We start from the raw sequence: 24,524 nt of genomic DNA, 5'->3' as shown, positions 1-24,524 counted from the left end.
TCATTTGACATGTGCACACAGCAGCAAAGACAGAAGAAATGTGCAAACACAAATTAGCTTTTATTCAAGACTGGCATAGCCTCTTTAATCCTGAATAAGCCACACAGAACACATGGACAATACAGAACAAATACATGGTTGCCTCGGTAGTTTATCCACTGGAAATTATACAAATAATGGGCCAGGAGACGATATGATTAACAAACAGTAAAGAGTGGTAACTCTCTCCATTACACAAGGTACACAACTTCAAGTCGATGATGCTTACGCTACCGATTCAGCTAGCACACAGGTAAATAAAAGGTACATTGGAACAAACCCAGACACTTCCTCAAAAAAGGAAGCACCGGGCCTGTCCTTATACCAATCATTTGACATGTGCACACAGCATAATTTCCGCTTGTATCTGTTTTTCTGCATTGTCAGGATAATGTTATTCTGCATGTGGAGCTTTATTTCACGTGATTGGGCGCTAGAGCGAAAGTCAACCCAAAAAAGGGGTTGTGTTGTCATACACATAATATACCGAGTTCTGCAGAACGTGCACAGAATCTGAGAGTCTGTTGTCTTCTTTTGGGATGGTCTCAGAAGGTGATTAATTGGATTCCCGTCCTGGCTGAGAACCGCCTACGCACTGCAAGGGCTTCCTGGACGGCCACAGCTGTGGGTGGACATGGACAGTGATGCTATAGATCCAAATGTCTGGGAGCGTGGGGAAACAAATGGTCACCCCCAGTACGAAACCTTGACCGTAACAGCTAGGTCATTAATCACTAATATTTACAGTTATCCAGATAATAGTGTCGTGGAGGAGTACTTGATTGATGCGCAACTGCCTTGATGCCACTCCTTCTTCACAGAAAAATGCAGGTTCTGGAGTGTGTTCGATGTCATTCTTACTCGCCTGTGTGTCCCCCCCCCCCTCTCTCTCTCTCTCTCTCTTCTCTCTCCCTATCTCTCTCTGTATGACGTGCTTACCAAAACGTGTTCCTGGCACTTCTTGAAATTGTGTCCTATCTATGTTTACCCCATCAAATAGGGGGCCATGGCTTTCAGGCATTCACTATTTCTCTCTGTCTCTGCTTGTCCTTCTCTCTCTCTCTCTCTCTCTCTCTCTCTCTCTCTCTCTCTCTCTTTCTTCTTTCTCCCTATCTCTCTCTGTATGACGTGCTTACCAAAACGTGTTCCTGGCACTTCTTGAAATTGTGTCCTATCTATGTTTACCCCATCAAATAGGGGACCATGGCTTTCAGGCATTCACTGTTTGTCTCTGCTTGTCCTTCTCTCTCTCTCTCTCTCTCTCTCTCAGAACAACGGCAGATATGTAAGTCGGCCAGAGTACTAATATCTTCACCGTTGGAAAACAAAGATCCATCCATCCATGCATTCATTAATTCATTCATTCTCTCTCTCTCTCTCTCTCTCTCTCTCTCTCTCTCTCTCTCTCTCTCTCTCTCTCGAGTGTGCGCGCGTCTACTCTTCTTTTATTTTCCTCCTTCAAAAGCACTTTTAATTCATCAAGGTGTCATGTTACGTTCGTTAAACAGCAAATAACATCAGTCTGTTGCAGAAACGTAACGTGGTCATATTTTCAATGTGCGCACTCATCAGTGCAACGATGTATTCAACGTATTTATCGGGTGAGTAATGACCTCTGGAAAATAGAACAGCTAGTGGAGAACTGTTGATTCGTTTTAAATTCAGCAAATGAACAACATCCCGAGGAAGCAGAATTTCAGAGAAAAAAAAAAAAAACCCACAAGACAGCGCAGGTCATCATAATCATCATCACTTTGAACTCTCTTCCCACCTCGCCAAGTTCTTGACGTGATTCTCAACTTTGTTTTGTTTCATTTAATTGATTTGTTTTATTTTTATGTTGTTTTTGTCTGCTATTTGCAGCCGTTTGTTTCGTTTTTATCGACTTTTTATTATTATTAATTTCTGAAAACACTCTTAGGTACGTACCCAAGCACACATACGCATAAATAACACATGCACATTGCTTGCAAACACTCACACAAAAAGGCAAGGTGAGTGAAAGAAAATTAGCACAACATAAGCTTGGAAATTGTTCAGAATATTTTTATGTAGCTGTATTATATATTATGGATTATATGTAACACTGCATCACAATGCGTAAAATAAAATAAAAATAAATAAAAAAAAAAAATCATGCACGACACATCCAAAGCATCACGTGATTAACGTCATATTATGTTAGAAATTGTTTTACATGAAGTGACAATAGCGTGCAAGAACACAAAGTAAAAGAATAGAACAGAACAGAAAATGAATAGCAATGTACGCCAACCATTGGCTACAACCAGATAAATGAATAAATTGAAATAAAACGAGAAGAAGAAGAAGAAGAAGAAGACAACGATAGCAGCAAGAAGAAGAAGGAGAAGAAGAAGATGATGATGATGAAGAGAAGAAGAAGAAGAAGAAGAAGAAGAAGAAGATGATGATGATGATGATGATGATGATGATGATGATGATGATGATGATGATGATGAAGAGAAGAAGAAGAAGAAGAAGAAGAAGAAGAAGAAGAAGAAGAAGAAGAAGAAGAAGAAGAACGATAGGAAGAAGAAGAAGAAGAAGGAGGAGGAGGAGAAGAAGAAGAGAATAGTAACAAAAAAAAAAGGGTAAAGGAAGAGCTGGAGAAGAGCAAAAAGACCACATCGAATTTAAGACAAGGAAAAAAAGAAGAAGAAAATAATTATTAAACACACACACACACACACACACACACACACACACACACACACACACACACACACACACACACACACACACACACACACAAAACCCACACAGAAGAAAGAAAGATTACTTCGGGCGGCTGAAAATGCCCCCCTCCCTCCCCCGGCCCGAAAAAACAAATGAAGATAATTACTAAAACATAAAAAAAATAAATATTGGAAAAGAAGAAGAAGAAGAGAGAAAAAAAGAACGCAGCTGAGTACAATCGGAAAAAGAAAGTTATACATTTCTGAGTCAATTATTAAACTGATTTCAAAGAGTAGGTCTATATGAGTGCGCGCGTGCGTGCCGTGCGTGCATGCGTGCGTGCGTGTGTTCGTGTGTGTGTTTCTCCTTCTCTCTCTCTGTATGCATATGTGCGTGAAAATGTACGTTTGTGCGTGTGTTTACGTGTCAGCTTGTGTGTCTGTGTATGCGTGTGCATGTGTGTGCGTTCGTGCGTATGTTTGTGTGTGAGTGTGTGTAGTGTGTGTGTGTGTGTGTGTGTGTGTGTGTGTGTGTATGCGTTCGTGCGTGCGTGCTTGCGTATGTGTGTAATCCTGAGACGGTCCTATGTGGTCGACTAAACTAATCCGATTTCATTAAATTTGGTTTCAAACACAATATTTTTGTCTCCCCCCTCCTTCCCCCCAACCCCATCAACCCCATATGATGTTTTACAACATGAACAAGCAATCAAATTAGAACTTGAGCTGTTGCACACTTTCATCTATCAAACTCGGATTCACTCTTACCAGCTGACATGTTCACATCATCATTGACAAGCATTTCTAAATACATGTCCATCGCAGTATTAATATTTCACATAAGCGCATGTGTGTGTGTGTGTGTGTGTGTGTGTGTGTGTGTGTGTGTGTGTGTGTGTGTGTGTTCATGTAGGGTGGAGAAGTTTAGGGGTTGTCGTGCATACGTAAATCATGTGCGTGTGAGTTGGTCTGTGTGGTGAAAGTGGAGTACGTGTGTACGCGTCCACGTGAATGTATGCAAGGGGAATGGGTGGACGGGCCTGCATAAATGCGTGCAAGCGCACTCGTTTATGTGTGCGTGTGTGTGTGTGTGTGTGTGGGTGTGTGTGTGTGAGTACATACTATAGGGTGTGTGTGTGTGTGTGCGCTCAGTAGCGCGTGTGTGAATATGTCATTCATTCTTTCTTTTCATCTTCCCCAAGCAAGGGATGGTCCTGCTTGCCGCCATTGCGTTCCGCCATTTCAGTCTCCTCTGGAGTGCTCTTTCTTGTCTCTCTGAAAAAAAAAAGAAAAAAAAAGAAAAAGAAAACAAAGGCAGTTAACGATAAAATCATATATAATAATCTAAAAAAAAAAACAAACCCAAACGATAACAGTATATTCTAAGTTGTTGATTCTATTCGCAAAGACTGACACCAGATGATTGTCCTTGAGGACGCCCATTGTTCGTGTGACATGAGTTTTTTTGGTTTTTCGTGTTTGAGGTCATCGTGCGGTGAAAACTTAACTCATGAATGATGGCATAGAAGCAGTAGAAATTTCAATCTGAATCCTCATTTTGAAAATAAACTGAAGGGTGTATACACGATATTTCCAAATTTTCCAAGAACAGTAGCTCTTATTTCCAAACTCGTCTCCACCAAGGGCCCTATTCAAGAGACTGTCGTGCCTGCGGGTAAATTTGTACCAGTGGGTAATCTGCCTGAGGCAAGGCAAACTGCCCGAGGGTAAGCAATATCCGGTATTCAAGAACACAAGAGCCTACCCACGGGTCTACAAGCCTGAAGGCAAATTTACCCTTACTAACCTGCAGCGGGTGACTGCCCATGATGCAGAAGTAAATATAGCAGATCCTTTTGAAGCATTGTTTTCATTGAGGGGAAAGTTTTCCTGCTTGTGGATTGCACGTGTTTTCCTAATACTCTGAACTGTATTGGGGTGAGAAGAGCATGCGCAGAAGGGAATCACCAGGATATTCAATCATAGACGATGGGTTAGCTACCTTCAAGGTAAACTGTACCCGCGGGTCCCGACCATGTCAAGGGTAACTTGCCTCAAGGCAAAATGAAGTTGTCTTGAATTCGGCCCCTGCAGAAAAGCCATTGTCAAAGCAAGAAGTGACAAGTTGAATGGGAGTATGAACGGTTAGAGCATGCAGGTGAGCGCACGTGCTTTACGTGTGTATGTGTGTGGAATAGAAAATAAGATGATGCACTGAGCTGGGGTCTCAGAGAGACAGACAGAGAAAGAGAGGGAGCGACCAAAAAGGGAGACGATCAACTGAGACAACCACACTGCCTGTTAATAAACAGCCTACTGACAATTTACCCAGAAATGAAAGAATCTGTGAAAAAGATGTTCCGTAAACGACACTGCTGATGGATTTCGTTAATGTGTTTCTGTGCCCCACCACGGCCCCCCCCCGCACTTTTTTTTTTGACAATATCAGACAAAAATGTTTGTCTATGTACTATAAAACCCATCCAAAAACAATTAAGTTCAACTTGTTGTTTTCTGAAAAAAAAGGAAAAAAAAGAGAGTACTGTTAAAATCAAAACCCTTTGTCTCTTCCATACGTATTTCTTTTCGATAGAACTTTGTCTATTGGTAAGGAAAAACAGTCAAGTACCGTGGAGATTTTACGTTTTTACTTTGATTTGTAAATGGTTGTTTGTGCTATTATTCAGTTACTGAGGAAATTTGACTTGATTTGTATAATTTCCATGTTTGCTAAAGTTAGCTTTATTGTATGTTGTTTTTTTTGTTTTGTTTTGTTTTTTGCATCACTTTTTATCTATATCGTCACCGATCCCTCAGATTCCGAATCCTTTGGGGCGCCTTCGAAGCTTTGTCAACCACCTTTCTCCAGTCCTCGCGTCTCTCGGCCGCTCTCAGGGTGTCTCTCAGCTCCATGCCTGTCCACTCTCGAATGTTGTCCTCCCATCTCTTCCTTTGTCTGCCTCTTCTTCTTCCTCCCCTCACTGTGCCTTGTAAGATTGTTTCAGCAAGACCAGAGGAGCGTGTGACATGACCAAACCACTTCAGTTTTCGTTGTCTGGCGAGTGTTTGAAGGTCAGTATAGGGCCCGATTTCATTGCGGATGCGTCTCTTGACTTCTTCATTCGTGATGTGGTCTTTGTATGAGATGCCTAAGAGTCTTCGGAAGCACTTCATTTCTACAGCTCTTATTCTTCTCTCTAAGTCCGCTGTGAGGGTCCTTGATTCACATGCATATAAAAAGATTGACATGACCAGAGAGCGCATCAGTCTGATTTTGGAACTGATGGCGATTTTTCTGTTTCTCCAGATGGGTTTGAGCTTGGTCATTGCGGCTGTGGTCTGGGCAATTTTTGACAGTATTTCTGGTTTTGATCCCTCGTCTGTCACGATAGATCCCAAATATTTGAATCTGTGAACACTTTCAAGTTTCTGGTCTTTGATTTTGATTTCTGATGTGAAGTTGCTGTTTGTCATCACTTTTGTTTTTTCCCCGCTGATTTCCATACCAAATTTTGTTGATTTTTCTTCTAAGCGGTTCACTAAGTCTGTTAGCTCTTGCTCGTGACCAGCTAATCCGTCAATATCATCAGCGAAGCGCAAGTTTGTGATTGTTCGCCCTGCAATGCTCACTGTTCCTTCATGTTCTTCTAGTGCTTCTTCCATGATTCTCTCAAGAAATAGATTAAAGAGAGTAGGTGAGAGCAGGCAGCCCTGGCGCACACCGACCGTCCGAAACCAATCACCTATGAGGTGATGTGAAACATTGCACTTGTTGCATTCTCATAGAGGCTCTGTACGACTTTGATTAGGTTGGCATTGATGTTGTAGAGGTTCATAGTTGCCCACAGTGCAGCGTGCCAAACTCTGTCGAATGCTTTCTTAAAATCGATGTATGTGTGTGCTGTTTCAAGGCCTCCCCCCCCCCCCCCCCCCCCTCCCCCAATGAGGCACGTGAAATACACTTCTTGCCTTGCCTTACAGCTGATATGAGTAATTATATAGCGCCTATCCTCGGTGAGAGACCAAGCTCTAAGCGCTTTACAAACATGGGGTCATTTGCACAAAAGGCTATCTTCCTGGGTATAGCCGACTGACAGCTGCTATTTGGGTGCTCGCCATTCGTTTCCTGTGTCATTCAATCAGGTTTCAGTTACGCACACATACACACGCATACAGACATGTAACAGTTTACGTGAATGACCGTCTTATTCATTTATCTCACCATTCAGGCAGCCATACTCCGTTTTCGGGGGAGGGGGTGCATGCTGGGTTTGTTCTTGTTTCCATAATCCACCGAACGCTGACATGGATCACACGATCTTTAGCGTGCGTGTTTGATCTTCTGCGTGCATATAAAGACGAACGTGGTTCAGGCACAAACAGGTCTGCACATATGTTGACCCGGGAGATAGGAAAAGTCTCCACCCTTTACCCACCAGGCGCCGTTGCCGAGATTCGAACCCGGGACCCTCCCTCAGAATGAAAGTCCATCGCTTTAACCACTCGGCTATTGCGCCCGCCAACAGCAGAGACAATGGCCTTCTCTCCCAACCAAGACAGACTCCCAGAATAGCGCCGCTCATCACAGAACGGAAGTGGACAGGGTCAGCCAGACGGAAGGCCAAACAAGAGGCAGGTGTGGCCCGCTCAATGGTCAGAAGGGAAATGACCTGTCCGTCAAGGGCTGATCCACGAATTGACTTGTTTCAAGTTCGATCCTCTGCAGTTGTTAAGCAGCAGGAGAATGAATACGTCTCGAAGGTAACTGAACATGTGCGTTCGATGTAAACCTCCTTAGCGAATAGTAATGTAATATAAAATAGAAATATTACTACAACTAGTACGACTGCTACTGATAATGATAATAAAGTTGGCTGCTCGCAGGAATGATTTCTGTCTTTTGGTACAATGTCTTTCCACTTGTTAATTGGATATAAGATGAATCTGAAAATTCGCATTTTTTGTGGATTGAAAATAACATTAAAAAAACCCACAAAAAAACAACAACAACAAAATTTGATGAATGTTCATTTGTAAACCATCTCTTTAAACGAATTGACGTGAAGCGCTAGGCAATATCGGCTTTAGGTTGGTTGCCTACTGAAGAAGTCATATTTACAAGCATATCGAGGCCGGCAACACATCTCAATCAAACACCACGAAAATCATAATAACAACTACATCTCGCTTTAACAAACTGGTTGCCCTTTTGAGGCCGACAACACGGACGACGAAAATACTAATATCAACTAAATTTCACATGGAAAAAAAAAAAGAAAAAAAAGTGGTTGACCTTTTCATACGTAGAATGGTTCTTCGTATTACACGGTGGTTCATACAGAAATCACGCCTACTCCTTTAACAAGCAGTGTACTGTCTGGGCATAGTGATAACGAACTGTGGAAATCTATACCTACATATCCGATTCGAACGGGAAGGCTACATGATGAAGATGCATTGCATTCTTTTTTCCACAATCGTGATGTCGATGGCAAAATATACCATCTGCGTTTGTTAAATTGCAGAGCAGGTGTTCCTGGAGTTTGGAATCTTCATTTGTTTCAATGTAATGCTTTTTTTAACTCATGCAAAAAACAACAACAAAGGGTGAAAAAAAAGAGAAGTAACGACTGACTCACACGCATACACACACACGCAGAGAGAGAGAGAGAGAGAGAGAGAGAGAGACAGACAGACAGACAGACAGACAGACAGGCAGAGGGATCACTTTTTTTCTTGATCAGGTAATATATATATATATAATATATATATATATATATATATATATGTGTGTGTGTGTGTGTGTGTGTGTGTGTGTGTGTGTGTGTGTGTGGGTGTGTGTGTGTGTGTGGGTGTGTGTGTGTGTGTGTGTCTGTGTCCGTGTCTGTATTTCTCTCTCTCTCTCTCTCTCTCTCTCTCTCTCTCTCTCTCTCATATATATATATATATATATATATATATATATATATATATATATATGTATCTATATTGTGTGTGTATGTGTGTGTGAAACAGCAAAACAACTGTCTCTGAAAGCAGTTGGATAGACAAACAGACTTACTGCCAAATAGATCGACAGACAGATAGATAGATAGATAGATAGACAGGCAGATAGACATAATAAGATAGATACACAGACAGACAGACATGCGAGATAAAAACATTTCTGATCACGACGATATCGCCCTTTCCCTGCCGCTTACTCCTCACCCCCGCCAATAAACACACACACACACACACACACACACACACACACACACACACACACCGTCCTAACCCCTTTTTACAGTGCTATCCTGCCCCACTTCTCCACCACACACATTCACAAAGATATGGCCAGAGTGTCCTTTCAAACACAAGTGTTCAACTTACAAAAAAAAGAGAGCTCTTAAAAAAAATATATATATAAAAAGAGACTAAAAGTAAAACGAAAACTACATTAAAATTTTTGTAGGACAGTCGACAGAAGTGTTATTATTACCTGAAAGTCAGTTACAACTTTGAAAATGGAAAAAAAAACAATTTTTTTCTCTCGTTTCAACCCATCGGTTAGACTGAACACGAACACTATCCCAATTTTCCCCAGCTTTTCACCTGACAGTTCCGATCATGAATTGTTCTCTTTACGAGTTCACAAACGATACAAAGAATAACCGCGGTTGCTTCCCTTACACTGTGTACGCTGGTTGATATCTGAAACAATGTTCGGGAGGCATAGTTTTATTGTCACAAAAGAAAACCCCATAGAAACAAACGAGAAGAGGTTCTCAGAACGTTTGGGCTTGGATACCATTATCAGTGGTGAATGCAGACAGACAGACAGACACACAGACAGACACACACACACACACACACACACACACACGCACGCACACACACACACACACACACACACACACACACACACACACACCACACACACACACACACACACACACACACACACACACACGATAAGTCAAGCAGAAAGCGCCGAACCTCTCTCTGTGTGTCTCTGTCTCTTTCTCTGTCTCTGTCTCTCTCTTTCTCCCGTTCTGTCTTTCTGTCTGTCTCTCTCTCATGACTGGATTTATATTGACAGTTCAATAATCAGTTGCTACTGTATTCCAAAGTATAAGCCAAGGAAAATAGATAAACATTTTAAAATTCATAATGACAAAATCTAGATCTGGTTTGTTTGATATTACTACTGTTCATCATTTTCGTTACAGGCCACATATTGAAAGTGATCTCATTTGTCCATTTTGCAAAGGTGCACGTGAAAGTTTTCTGTGTTTTGTTCACTCACTCACTCATTCCCTCGACCGCTGGGGTCGTTGGGGGGACATGAGGAAGATGTCATAGCTCGGCACGCCGTTCTGTTGGCAGCTGCCGTGAGGAGATCTGGCATCGTCATTTTGGTCCATTCCTTGACGTTGTCGGACCAGCTCTTTCTCTGCCGCCCCCGTCTGCGCCCTCCCTCTACAGTCCCTTGCAGGATGGTTTTGGAGAGGATGTTATGTCGTATGACGTGACCAAACCATACCATCTTCCGTCGTTTGACAGTCGCCAGCAGTAGTTCTTGGGGCCCAACAAGGTTGCTGTCCAGGTTCCGCACATAGTCATTGGTCTTGTGCTCCTTGCAGGAGATGTGTAGTAGTCTCCTCAAGCACTTGGTTTCGAATGCTTGGATTCTTCTTTCTGTTTCTGCCATCAGTGTCCATGTCTCACATCCATATAAGAGGATGGAGACCACCAGTGACTTGTGTTTTGTTGTTCTTCCCCTTATGATCCAAGAGAACAATTACCCCCTAAGAAGTTTTCAAGACACTCTTCTGTATTCAAACTGATATTGCTAATGACGTCTGTCAATAAAAGACGTTGTTAAATAGGTTGCCATTTATTTGTATGAGGCATTAGATTCGGTTGGTCAGTTGTAGGTGTGGTTGTATTAGTTCATTTTAAGATTCAGTGTTAAATTTGTTGCATCGATGAACACACCACTCCTTCATGAGGGTATGTGGTAAAAATGAAAATGTTCGTGCATTCGTTCGTTCGTTCGTTCGTTCGTTCGTTCTCTCTCTCTCTCTCTCTCTCTCTCTCTCTCTCTCTCTCTCTCTCTCTCTCTCTCAGAATAGAATAGAACAGAATATGTCTTATTACCAAGTGTACCGGGGTCACAAGGAATATTGGGGCGTCTGGGGGGGGGGACATGGGGGGGGGGATAGTACATAACAAGGTACGAACATAAATCGAAAATCATACACAAATACAGATACAGTAGAAATTGGGATACATACAAGTGCATATCAATACAAAAACTTGTGCATACTCACACATGCACGCACCACACACACACACACACACACACACACACACACACACACACACACACCTGACTAACCTGTAAAATAAACCACTGTCTGCTTCTGTCTCTACTCTCTCTGTCTCCTCCCTCCATCTTTCTTTGTGTCTTTCTTCTTCCGTCCCCCCCCTCGCCTCCCCCCCCCCTCCCCCCTGCCTTTCCCCATTTCTCTCTCTCTCTGATCGGAAATGACGTTTTTCCTGTTCGCAGAAGGATGCGCAACGGGTATTTCATTTGCGATCTCTGATTGACACACGTTACTTTGCAATGTACACGCATTTCCTGCAGGCTGTCATGCGGGCCTACGGGGTGAGATATGTGATGTGACTGACCGTTTAAAAGCGATCCGTGGACATGTATTGACTGGCACGGAAACTAACGAGACAATGGACCGGAAATGGGAAGAAGCGAACTTAGCAGAATGGTTTATAGAGTCGATGGATGAGTTATTCTCGTGGGTTTCTTTTTTTTTTCTTTTTCTTTATCTTTTTGCGGAGGGGTTGTGTGGGGGGTGGGGGCGGGGGGTTATGAAGCTCAATCGAACCGATCGTCTAGTCGTTCGGATGAGACAATGCAGGATGTACTTGGCGCACTGAAAAAAAAAAAAAAAAAAGAAAAACCATGGCGACGACAGTGTTGTCCTCTGGCAAGATTTTGTAGAAGAAATCCACTCTGAAAAACGCATGCATTTAGAACCTGACTAAGCGCGTTGGGTTATGCTATACTATCTGGTCACGCATCTGTCCGGCAGATGTAGTGCAGCGTACATGGGTTTACCTTCAACGCAGTGACGCCTCCTTGAGAACCTGAGGCTGAAACTAAAGCTCCCAGACGAACACTAATGTGAACAATTTTATCCAGCGAGATTGCAGACATAAACTCGCGCGCGAACTCGCGTTCGAAAGCGCGCACTCAGACACACACATACGTGCAACCAGTAAATCCAAGCACATGCAGAACTTACAAAGATCAGGCTTGACTCATGTAATCCGATGTTCTGTAAATCACTATAAAGTTGCACCCACGAGCGAGTGGTACGTTTACAGATAAAACAAAAGGTAACGAAATCCGTTGGAAAAGTCCAACAGCCAACCAACTGAATGAATCAACAAATTTGAGAGAGAGAGACAGACAGACAGACAGACAGAGACAGAGACACACAGAGAAAGAGAGGGAAAGAGAGAGAGAGGGGGGGAGGGGGGAGTGAGATCGTAACAGAGATAAAATGACAGATATACATAGAAATATAGTTATAATCACGCGCGCGCGCGCGCGCGCGCACACACACACACACACACACACACACACACACACACACACACACCTCTCACTTTGATAGACCATGGAAGGAGAGAGAAAAAAAAACATTCCTTACTTTCCAAAGTTGGCGGCATCTTCAATGGAATCCGGAAGCTGACGACCCAGAGTTTCCGGAAGTAGGAGACTCGCCAATCCCGCAGCAACAGTGACGCTGCCGAATATGATCAGGGGCAGAACTTTGCCAAAGCTCCCTTCGATGTACAAGGACTGCAAGAAGAGAAAGCGAAAACAGAAAAAAACAACAACTGAATTTGCAAGGAACGTTATATGGGTGCTGTTGGGGATTCATTTCATTTTTGTTTCAGACTGTCCCCAAAACACTGCAATTAGAAATAAATTGATACCACGTAAATATAAATCACATATTCCAATGTTCGGTTTATGCAATTCATTCAGACCTGGGAAGAAAACACAACTTAATCTAAGTAAATTCATAAAACTTGGAAAGGGTGTGTAACTTTAGTTACTTGCAGAACATACTTTTCACTATGTTTAAGTTTGATTTGTTTTGTTGCAAATCATTATCATTAGCGCGCGCGTGTGTGTGTGTGCGTGCGTGGGTGTGCGGTTTTTTTTTGCGTGTTTTGGAGACATCGTTGGACTGAAGTTGTGATTCAGTGACATTGTATTGTATCCTCAACACCCCAAAAGAGGCAAAAGGATTGAATTTCTTTGAATCTAATAAAGACAAAAGAGAAAAAAAAAACCCGTTAAAAGAAAAGAAAAGAAAAACAGGTGCCCTTGTATTAACCAACCAGGTCAGCGATGTCAAGAGAGGTGAGTCTCCCCACCCGCCCAGATGTTGAAATTATAAAAAAAAAGAGAAAAAACAAACAAACAAAAAAACCCACAAAAAAACGTAATGATAATAAAGAAAAAAAAAAAACTTTAAAAGAAAAGAAAAACAGGTGCCCTTGAATTAACCAACCAAGTCAGCGATGTAAAGAGAGGTGGGGCTCCCCACCCGCCCAGATGTTGAAATTATAAAAAAAGAGAAAAAAAAAAAAAAAAACCACAAAAAAACGTAATGATAATAAAGACAAAAGAAAACAAAAACCGTTAAAAGAAAAGAAAAGAAAAACAGGTGCCCTTGAATTAACCAACCAGGTCAGCGATGTAAAGAGAGGTGAGGCTCCCCACCCGCCCAGATGTTGAAATTATATTAAAAAAACATTCTAAAAAGAAAGAAAAAAAACACCCACAAAAAACGTACTGATAATTAAAAAAAAAAAAAAAAAAACGTTAAAAGAAAAGAAAACAGGTGCCCTTGAATTAACCAACCAAGTCAGCGATGTAAAGAGAGGTGAAGCTCCCCGCCCGCCCGGATGTTGAAATTATATATATATATAAAAATAAAAAAAAACACAAAAAAACGTAATGATAATAAAGACAACAAAAAAAAGAAGAAAAAAAAAAGGTGCCCTTGTATTAACCAACCAGGTCAGCGATGTAAGGAGAGGTGAAGCTCCCCACCCGCCCAGATGTTGAAATTATATATAAAAAAAAACAAAACAAAAAAACAACACCGTAATGATAATAAAGACAAACAAAACAAAAACAAAAAAAGAAAAAAAGAGAAGAAAACAGGTGCCCTTGTATTAACCAACCAGGTCAGCGATGTAAGGAGAGGTGAAGCTCCCCACCCGCCCAGATGTTGAAATTATATTAAAAAAAACAAACCAAAACAAAAAAAACCCACAAAAATAAACGTAATGATAATAAAGACAAAAAAAAAAAAAAAAAGAAAGAAAAAAAAAGAAAACAGGTGCCCTAGAATTAACCAACCAAGTCAGCGATGTAAAGAGAGGTGGGGCTCCCCAACCGCCCAGATGTTGAAATTATAAACAACAACAACAACATAAAAACATCAGAAAATCCCACAAAAAAGCGTAATGATAATGAAGACAAAAGAAAAAAAAAACCGTTAAAAGAAAAGAAAAGAAAAACAGGTGCCCTTGAATTAACCAACCAGGTCAGCGATGTAAAGAGAGGTAAGACTCCCCACCCGCCCAGATGTTATGAAATTATATAAAATTAAAAAAAAGAGAAAAAACAAACAAAAAACCCCACAGAAAACGTAATGATAATAATAATAATAATAATAATAATAATAATAATAATAAACCGTTAAAAGAAAAGAAAACAGGTGCCCTTGAATTAACCAACCAAGTCAGCGATGTAAAGAGAGGTGAAGCCCCACCCGCCCAGATGTTGAAATTATTATAAAAAAAAAAAAAAAATAAAAAAACCCCACAAAAAACGTAATGATAATAATAATAATAATAATAATAAAACGTTAAAAGAAAAGAAAACAGGTGCCCTTGAATTAACCAACCAAGTCAGCGATGTAAGGAGAGGTGAGGCTCCCCACCCTCCCAGCCGTGGACGAGCAGCCCAGGGCGAAGTTCCTGATGACGGTGGGGAAGAGCTCAGCAGACACCAGGTAGAGGGAGGAGAAGGCTGCCGAGATGCCCAGCTTGCCCACCATGGCCAGGGCTGTCAGCACCCAGCCGTGCTCTGTGGTGTAGTGGTTTGGGAGGGGGGTGGGGGTGGGGGTTGGACAAGGGGTGTGTGTGGGTGCGTGGGGGGGAGGGGTTGGGGGGGTGATTGGGGGGGGGAGGGGGATGAGGAAGGAAGTTTCAGTTTCTCAAGAAGAAAACCCATTGTTCTTGTTATTGTATTGTATTGTATTGTATCGTATCCTAGAGGTAACGCGCCAGCTTTGGAAGCGAGAGAATCTGAGCACACTGGTTCGAATCACGGCACAGTAGTCAGTATTTTCTCCCCTCCACTAAAACTTGAGTAGTGGTCTGGACGATAGTCATTCGGATGAGACGATAAACCGAGGTTCCGTGTGCAGCATGCACTTAGCGCACGTACAAGAATCCACGGCAACAAAAAGAAAAACCCACTTTGATAGGAAAAAAATTACAGGCAGGAAAAAAATACAAAAAAACAAACAAACCCAAAACGGGTGGCACACTCAGTGTAGCGACGTGCTCTCCCTGGGGAGAGGAGCCCGAATTTCACACAAAGAAATCTTACAAGAAATCAATACAATACAGCTCCTGTCTGATGGGGGTATTACATAATCTCTCTCTGTGATATTTGGGCTGCTCCCCTCAAGCAGAGCGCGTCGCTACACTGAGGGCGCCACCCTTTTTACGTTTTGTTTTGTTGTTTTTTTTTGTTTGTTTGTTTGTTTTTGTCTGCAGTTTTATTTATTGACTCACTTGTGTAAACAAATGAGTCTATGTTTTAACCCGGTGTTCGGTTGTCTGTGTGTGTGTGTGTGTGTCCGTGGTAAACTTTAACATTAACATTTTCTCTGCAAATACTTTGTCAGTTGACACCAAATTAGGCATAAAAATAGGAAAAATTCAGTTCTTTTCAATCATCTTGTTTAAAACAATTTTGCACCTCTGGGATGGGCACACAAAAGAAAGAAGCCTAATTATATGCAAACTGCATTTACTGTTATATTCTTTTTTCTTTTCTTTTTTTTTCTTTTTTTTTTTGTATTCTCTAAACTTGGCACTTTGATCTGATATTCTGACCCAACAACAAGAGCAGTCATTATTATAATTTTTTTGTTCAAACAGGAACTTCTTTTGCTAAGCATGGAAGTTTTATTTATTTGCAAACGTTTTGGTGCAGATAGTAAAAAAAGGGAAATTACTCTGTAATTAATGCTAGGGGACTTAATTTGCTTTAAACTGATCTTTCTCACCTTAAACATTACATTTTGAAATTATACTCAATACACAAAAAGCTTGGATTTTTTTTAAAAAGTGTATCACAAGTGAGGCTTGGAGGCCTTGCCTCTCTTGTCCTTTATATTACACTACACCACATCTGGTAGGTAGATGCCTCTACCAGCAGTCTGACCCGACGCGCTAGCCAGCCCTTGTGTGCACCTATCACCCTACCTGTTCTACCTCCTCCTCAGTCCACTCCCTCCTCCCTCCCATGTGTCTCCCCCATAGCTACTGACTTGACCCTTCTTCAGGCCAGGGATGCATGAGGCGATCTTTTCCAGCGCTAGGTTTGCTTGTTAGAGTTAAGAATGTTCCCGAAGTGTATGGAATTCTTAACTACAAAATTCAAACTTTGCGCTGGCAAGTTCGTTCATGCTTACCGATCCCCACTGACCAGTCCTTCCCCTTCTCTCTCTCTCTCTCTCTCTCTCTCTCTCTCTCTCTCTCTGTGTGTGTGTGTGTGTGTGTGTGTGTGTGTGTGTGTGTGTGTGTGTCTGTGTCTGTGTGTCTGTGACGTGAATTATAAGCCATTTCTAAAATATCAATCCTTGAATAAAAAAAAAAGTTTTCAGTTCCTGAGTTCTCTCTCTCTCTCTCTCTCTCTCTCTCTCTCTCTCTCTCTCTCTCTCTCTCTCTCTCTCTCTCTCTCTCTCTCTTTCCCTCTCTCTCTCGGCAACGAGAAGGATAGGCCATGCCAAAAATGTTATTTCTTGACTAAAAAAACGTTTCTCTCTCTGTGTCTCTGTGTCTGTCTGTCTGTCTGTCTGCCTGTCTGTCTCTCTATCCTTTTCTCTCTATCTCGCCGCAACTTCACCCTTCCCCATCTTCTCCCTATCCATCCCCACCCTCTCCTCTCCTCTCAACCCCTCCACCCCACCCCACATATCTACTGACAAACTCTTCTTATTCTGCTGCTGATTGATTGATTGACTGATTGATGTGGATACTTATATAGCGCCTATCCTCAGTCAGAGACCAAGCTCTAAGCGCTTTACATACACGGGGACATTTGCACCAAAGGCTGCCTACCTGGGTAGAGCCGACTGACGGCTGCCACTGGGCGCTCATCATTCGTTTCCGCTGCAGACCAGACTCTTCCCGAACCAACCAAAAAACTGACCAGGGCCCAGGTGGAGGAAGGGGAAGATGGTGGCCTCATCCTTACTCTTCCCCTTCTCTCTCGCTCTGTCTCTCTCTCTCTCTCTCTCTCTCTCTGTCTCTCTCTGTCTCTGTCTGTCTGTCTGTCTGTCTCTCTCTCTCTCTCTCTCTCTCTCTCTCTCTCTCTCTCTAATCCTCGAACAAAGACCCCCCCCCCAAAAAAAAAAAAAAAAAAAAAATTGAGTTCTGAGTTTCGAGTCTCTCCCCCCCCCCCTCCCCTCTCTCTTTCTCAGCCCCTTACCCTCTTCCCCTTCTTCTGCCTATCCACCCCCACCCTCTCCTCTTCTCTCCTCCTCCCCCCCCCTTACCACAGCCCCTGACTGAGCGAGTAACTCCTCTTCTGCTGCTGCAGACCAGACACTCTCCTCCAACAACAAAACCACTGACCAGGGCCCAGGTAGAGGAAGGGGAAGATGGTGGCCAGGCAGGCGAGCCCTGCCAGCATCATGGTGAGGCAGTGGGTTCTCTTCCTGCCCAGTCGGTCCAGCAGGCTCCAGGCCAGGAAGTAGCCCGCCAGCTCCACCGCCATGGACATGAGGAAGTTGACCCTCAGGCTGCCCCCCAGGTTGGCCACGTTCAGAGTCAGCCCGTAGTAGGCCATGCTGACCGCTCCCCTGTCAGGGAGAGAAGGAGAGGGAAGGGGGAGAGGGGGGGGAGGAGGTAGTGGGTGGGTGGTGAGTGTAATGGTGGTGGTGATGGTGGTGAGGAGAGTTGGATGTGTGTGTGAATGATGGTGACTGTGGTGGTGATGGTGAGGGTGGTGGTGATGGTGGTTGTGAGAGGAGGTAGTGGAGGAGGAGGAGGAGAAGTGGAAGGTGTTGGAATAATGGGGATTGTGGTGGAAGTGGTGGTGACGGGAGAGTGGTTTGTTAGTGAATGATGATGATGGTGGTGATGGTAAGGGTGGTGGTGGTGACGGTGGTGATGGTGATGGTAAGGGTGGTGGTGACGGTGGTGAGGGTGATGGCGAGGGTGGTGGTGACGGTGGTAATGGTGATGGTGACGGTGGTGGTGACGGTGGTGATTATGAGGATGGTGGTGACGGTGGTGATGATGAGGGTGGTGGTAGTGGTGGTGATGGTGATGGTGATAGTGAGGATGGTGGTAGTGATGATGAGGGTGGTGGTGACGGTGGTGATGATGAGGGTGGTGGTAGTGGTGGTGATGGTGATGGTGATGGTGAGGATGGTGGTGACGGTGGTGATGATGAGGGTGGTGGTGGTGGTGGTGGTGGTGGTGGTGGTGATGGTGATGGTGAGGGTGGAATGCAGATGAATGATGGTGGTTGTGATGACGATGGTGTAGGTTGGTGGCGTGTGTATGAATGATGGTGAATGTGGTGGTGATGGTGAGGATGTGATCGTAACAACACCAGTGAGGACAACAATTAAGATAATAACGACAACCCCTCCTCTCCCTCTACGCCCCACACCTCACCACACACACATGAACACACACGAACACACACACACACACACACACACACACACACACACACACACAAATACACGCACGGGAAAATTCACCTCACTCACTTTTCATCCTGTCACACAAACACACACATACACACACACACACACACACACACACACACACACACACACACACACACACACACACACACACATACACGCACATACACACACACACACACAAACACACAAACACACGCACACACACACACATACAAGCACACACACACACACACACACACACACACACACACACACACACACACACACACACACACACACACACACACACACACACACACACACACACACACACGCACACACACACACACGAAAAAAAACAACACACACACACACACACACAAACACATCCCCTCCACACCCCTCCTCCCTCCACACACACACACAGGAAAAAAAAATCCACCCTCACTCACCAGTTGAAGAAGACGATGAGGGTGCGGACGATGAGGCGGTGGTGGCGGACCATCTGACGAACGCTCTGGCTGGTCGTGGCGCCCTGGGAGTCCCCGGGGAGGTCCGTCACCTGAACATCCTCCGCAGGCTGGACCATACCATTCAAGCGGGCAGCCTCACGGACCACACGTATCGCTTCTGAGGCACGTCCTTTGAAGAGCAGCCATCGTGGTGACTCTGGGACAAGGCTGGTGGGGTGGAGGGGGTCGGGGGGAGGGGGGTTGAAAGGAAACGGAGGTGTTGGTAAGACACAAACGTTTGGCAGGAGAAGGGGTGGGGGGCGAAGGTGGGCGGCGGGCAGGGGGAGAGGGTGGTGGTGGAAGGAAACAGAGGTATTGGTAAGACACAAAAGTTTGGAGGTGGTGGGCTGTGTGTGTGTGTGTGTGTGTGTGTGTGTGTGTGTGTGTGTGTGTGTGTGTGTGTGTGTGTGTGTGTGTGTGAGTGTGAAATGAAACAGAGGTATTGGTAAGGCACAAATTTTAGAGATGGAGGGTTGGGAGGGAGGGTGGGAGTAGGGGTGAAAGGAAACAGAGGTATTGGTAAGACTCAAAAGTTTGGAGGTGGTGGGGTGTGAGTTTGTGAAATGAAACAGTGGTATTGATAAGACAGAAATTTTGGAGATGGGGGTGGGGGGAGGGGGGAGGGGTGAAAGGAAACGGAGGTATTTGTAAGACACACAATTTTGGAGGGGGAGGGGTTGAAATGAAACAGAGGTATTGGTAAGACACAAAAGTTTGGAGGGGGGGTGGGAGGGGTTGAAATAAAACAGAGGTATTGGTAAGTCACAAAAGTTTGGAGGGGGGGTGGGAGGGGTTGAAATAAAACAGAGGTATTGGTAAGTCACAAAAGTTTGGAGGGGGGGTGGGAGGGGTTGAAATAAAACAGAGGTATTGGTAAGACACAAAATTTGGAGGGGGGGGGGGAGGGTTGAAATAAAACAGAGGTATTGGTAAGACACAAAATTTGGAGGGGGGGGGGGAGGGTTGAAATGAAACAGAGGTATTGGTAAGGCACAAATTTTAGAGATGGAGGTGGGGGGAGGGGGGGTTGAAAGGAAACGGAGGTATGTGTACGACACAAAGGTTTGGAGGTGGTGGGGTGTGAGTGTGTGAAATAAAACAGAGGTATTGGTAAGACACAAACGTTTGGAGGTGGTGGGGTGTGAGTGTGTGAAATAAAACAGGTATTTGTAGGACACAAACGTTTGGAGGGGGGGTGGGAGGGGTTGAAATGAAACAGAGGTATTGGTAAGACACAAAAGTTTGGAGGTGGTGGGGTGTGAGTGTGTGAAATAAAACAGAGGTATTTGTAAGACACAAAAGTTTGGAGGGGGGGTGGGAAGTGTTGAAATGAAACAGAGGTATTGGTAAGTCACAAAAATTTGGAGGGGGGGTGGGAGGGGTTGAAATGAAACAGAGGTATTTGTAAGACACAAAAGTTCGGAGGTGGGGGGAAGGGGTTGAAAGGAAACAGAAGTATTGGTAAGACAAAAGTTTGGTAGGAGGGGGGTGGGTGAAAGGAAACGGAGGGCATGGTAAGACACAAAAGTTTGGAGGTGGAGAGTGAGGGGGTTGAAAGGAAATGCAGGTCATGTTAAAACGCAAAAGTTTGGAAAGGGTGTGTGTGTGTGGGGAGGGGGTTGGGGGGGCATGGATTGAAAGGAAACGGGGTTGTTCGTGAGACTCAAAAGTTTGGAGGTGGGGAGTGAGGGGGTTGAAAGGAAACGGAGGGCATGGTAAAACACAACAGTTTGGAAAGGGGTGGGGGGGGGGGGGGGAGTGGATTTAAAGGAGTTGTTCGTGAGACACAAACGTTTGGAGGTGGGGGGGGGGGAGGGTGTTGAAAGGAAACGGAGGTATTTGTAAGACACAAAAGTTTAGAGACGGTGGTGTGTGTGTGTGTGTGTGTGTGTGTGTGTGTGTGTGTGTGTGAAATGAAACACAGGTATTAGTAAGATTCAATAGTTTGGAAAGGAGAGGGGGTTGAAAGGAAATGGAGATATTGGCAAGACACAAAAGTTTGGAAGGGTAGGGGGTGGGGCGTGGGGTCAAAGGAAACTGGGCTATTGGAGGTGGGAGGAGGGGTTGAAAGGGGAGGAGGGGTTGAAAGGAAACGGAGATATTGGTGAGACACAAACGTTTGGAGGTGGGTGGTGGTGAGTGTGTGGAAAGGGAGTCATACGGTATGGGCTTGTAATTTTTGGGCAATGAGAATAAGAAGAATAAGATACACAGTGCATAGTGCAGTTTTTTTGCGTATGACGCTCCTCTGATTCACCGATGAACCATTGAAGGGAATTAAACATGACACCTTCATTAAACACTTGTGGTTTCGGTTGGTTGGTTGGTTGGTTCGTTTCTCCTCCTCCTCCTCCTCCTCCTCCTCCTCCTCCTCCTCCTTCTTCTTCTTCTTTTTCTTCTCTTTCTCCTCCTCCTCCTCCTCCTCCTCCTTCTTCTTCTTCTCTTCCTCCTCCTCCTTCTTCTCCTCCTCCTCCTCCTTATTCTCCTTTTTCTTTTTTCTTCTCTCCTACTCCTCCTCCTCCTCCTCCTTCTTCTTCTCCTCCTCCCCCTCCTCCTCCTTCTTCTTCTTCTTCTCCTCCTCATTTTTCTTCTCTCCTAATCCTCCTTCTCCTCCTCCTTCTTCTTCTTCTTCTCCTCCTCCTCCTTCTCGTCCTCCTCTTCGTCCTCGTCCTCCTCCTCCTTCTTTTTCTTCTTCTGCTTATTCTCCTCTTCCTCCTCTTCCTCCACCTTCGTTATTATTATAGGGTGTGTGATGAAGGCCAGACCGAAGTAAGCCGTGGGAACTGTAAACACCTGTGAGTGAGTGAGTGAGTGAGAGGTGGACTGTGTGAATGATAGTGATTGTGATCATCATCATCATCATCATCATCATCATCATAGTCATCATCATGATCATCATGATTATTATTATTATCATCATCATCATCATCATCATCATCATCATCATCATCATCATCATCATCATTATTATTGTTGTTGTTGTTGTTGTTGTCATGACCACCATCATCATCATCATCATATTTGTGCTTTGCGTACCGCCAGGTCAGCAGAGGGAGAACATAGGGCACAGCGCTGAGCAATTGCAGATGCCTCCAGTTTGCCAGGACGTAAGAGATGCTCGCCACCAAGAAAGGCCCCATGGACCATATGATGCACACCAGGGACCCCATCGTGTTGCGCTTGTCCGGCCCCGCCATCTCCACGACTGGTGTGTGGGGAGCGAAACGAAAAAGAGAGCGTAGGGAAGAGATGAAATAACCACCCACTACCTAACCCCAGAACCCCCCCTCTCTCTCTCTCTCTCTCTCTCTCTCTTTCAACCTGCTTCAATCACCCAGAGTACATCACAGAAAAGGGACACGATGATTATTGACTGGGACTGACCGACGCCCAGACGAGAGAGACACGAACTCTTTTTTTTTTTTTCTAGCTAGCATGCACGCACACTCAAATAATGATTCTGAGGGGGTTCTCTCTCATTGGTGGGTAGAATTATCGCAAAGCAACCCCCTCTCATCACCTCAGCTCCCCCCCCCCCCCCCCCCCCCAGGGCCCCTGCTCCCCACATGCTTGGCTTTCCCCCTAACCCCCCCCCCCCTCATTCCCCCATCTTCTTGCGACGGAATGAACCAGGGTTCAGTTCTGGGCATTACCAAGATCCACTCCACTGATTTTGATGAAAATTCGATGCTAATTTTAAGCTCTCTCTGGCTTTTTGGCTTTTTTTTTTGTTGTATTTTCAAAGGAAATGCACACACACACACACACACACACACACACACACACACACACAGACAGAGAGAGAGAGAGAGAGAGAGAGAGAGACAGAGACAGAGGCATATGGACACAAACACAAAAGGGAGCGAGAGAGAGTGTGTAAGGGTCTGCAAAGAGTGTAGTACGTCAATAATTGGAGACGAATCTCGTTTTGAAAAAAAAAAACCCCAAAAAACAAAACAAAACAAACAAACAAACAAAAAACCAACAAAAAACAACAACAACGTATATTGCTCCAGAATGTGTTTTCAATTTCTGCAATTTACTAAATGTTACGCAAAAATATACAGTTGAAATTAGGCATGTTTATAAGATCGGGAAATGCTTTTAAGATTGATTAAAACTCGAAACTTTAGTAAGGTTAAAAAAAAACTAAGTTTTTTTTTATATTAAAAAAATGAAATTTTAGGAGTTAACATTTTATCAAAACTTGAAACTTCAGCATGTGGGGTTTATTAAATCTAGAAACTTTATGAAGTTAAGTTTTGATCAAATCTTGGAAACCTATGGACTTCAGGTTTTACTAACTAAAAACTTGTAGAAACGTGTACCTACTCAGACAACTTTAGGATTTGATTTTTTATCAAATCTTGATGAAACTTAATGACTTCAGGTCTTACTTACTAAAAACTTGAAAAAATACCTACTCAAGACAACTTTAGGAGTTAAGTTTTTGTCAAATCTTGGAAACTTAAGGACCAGGTTTACTTACTAAAACTTGGGAAAAAAACATGTACCTACTCAAGACAAATTCAGGAGTTACGTTTTTATTCAATCTTATTGAAACTTAAGGACTTCAGGTTTTACTTACTAAAAACTTTAAGAAAGGTGTACCTACTCAAGACAACTTTAGGAGTTAAGGGTTTTTTTTTTTAATCTTGGAAACTTAAGCACCAGATTTACTTTCAAAAACTTGGGGGAAACACGTGTACCTACTCAAGACAACTTTAGGAGTTAAGTTTTGTTTGTTTGTTTGTTTGTTTTTTGTTTTTGTTTTCTTTAATCTTGATGAAACTAAAGGACTTCAGGTTTTGCTTACTAAAAACTTGAAAAAAAAAGTGAACCAACTCAAGACAACTTCATGAGTTCAGATTTTATCAAATCTTGATGAAACTTGAGGACTTCAGGTTTTACTTACTAAAAATTTGAAAAACAAACAACCCCTCCCCCCACCCCCAACCCGCCCGTCCCCCCCCAAAAAAAACAAAACAAAAACAAACAAACAAACAAAAAAACAAAAAACAACAACCAAGCAAACATACAAAAAAAAACAACAAAAAACGTTATCTGCTCAAGACAACTTTAGGAGTTAAGTTGTTATCAAATCTTGGAAACTTAAGGACCAGGTTTACTTACTAAAACTTGGAGAAAGAAAAAACGTGTACCTACTCAAGACAACTTTAGGAGTTCAGTTTTTTTTTTATCAAATCTTATTAAAACTTAAGGACTTCAGGTTTTACTTACTA

General features: G+C 43.5%; 1 protein-coding gene across 1 annotated transcript in view; it reads right to left on the bottom strand.

The window, feature by feature from the left end:
* Positions 1 to 2,554: 2,554 nt before the first annotated feature.
* The window catches only part of LOC143297921 (organic cation transporter protein-like), a 30,324-nt gene continuing 8,354 nt past the window's right edge, over positions 2,555 to 24,524 (bottom strand). The window contains exons 6-11 of the mRNA XM_076610505.1: positions 22,318 to 22,486; positions 19,222 to 19,449; positions 17,703 to 17,929; positions 14,735 to 14,916; positions 12,455 to 12,606; positions 2,555 to 4,010 (exon numbers count right to left, since the gene is read on the bottom strand). Of these exons, the coding sequence (XP_076466620.1) occupies positions 3,911 to 4,010; positions 12,455 to 12,606; positions 14,735 to 14,916; positions 17,703 to 17,929; positions 19,222 to 19,449; positions 22,318 to 22,486 (1,058 nt within the window). The 3' untranslated portion in view covers positions 2,555 to 3,910. The remainder of the gene's footprint in view (positions 4,011 to 12,454; positions 12,607 to 14,734; positions 14,917 to 17,702; positions 17,930 to 19,221; positions 19,450 to 22,317; positions 22,487 to 24,524) is intronic.

Source organism: Babylonia areolata, chromosome 23, assembly GCF_041734735.1.
Source record: "Babylonia areolata isolate BAREFJ2019XMU chromosome 23, ASM4173473v1, whole genome shotgun sequence".
NCBI classification, from domain to species: domain Eukaryota; kingdom Metazoa; phylum Mollusca; class Gastropoda; order Neogastropoda; family Buccinidae; genus Babylonia; species Babylonia areolata.
The sequence above is the reverse complement of the archived record's forward strand: the minus strand, read 5'-3'. Positions and strand labels throughout refer to the sequence as shown.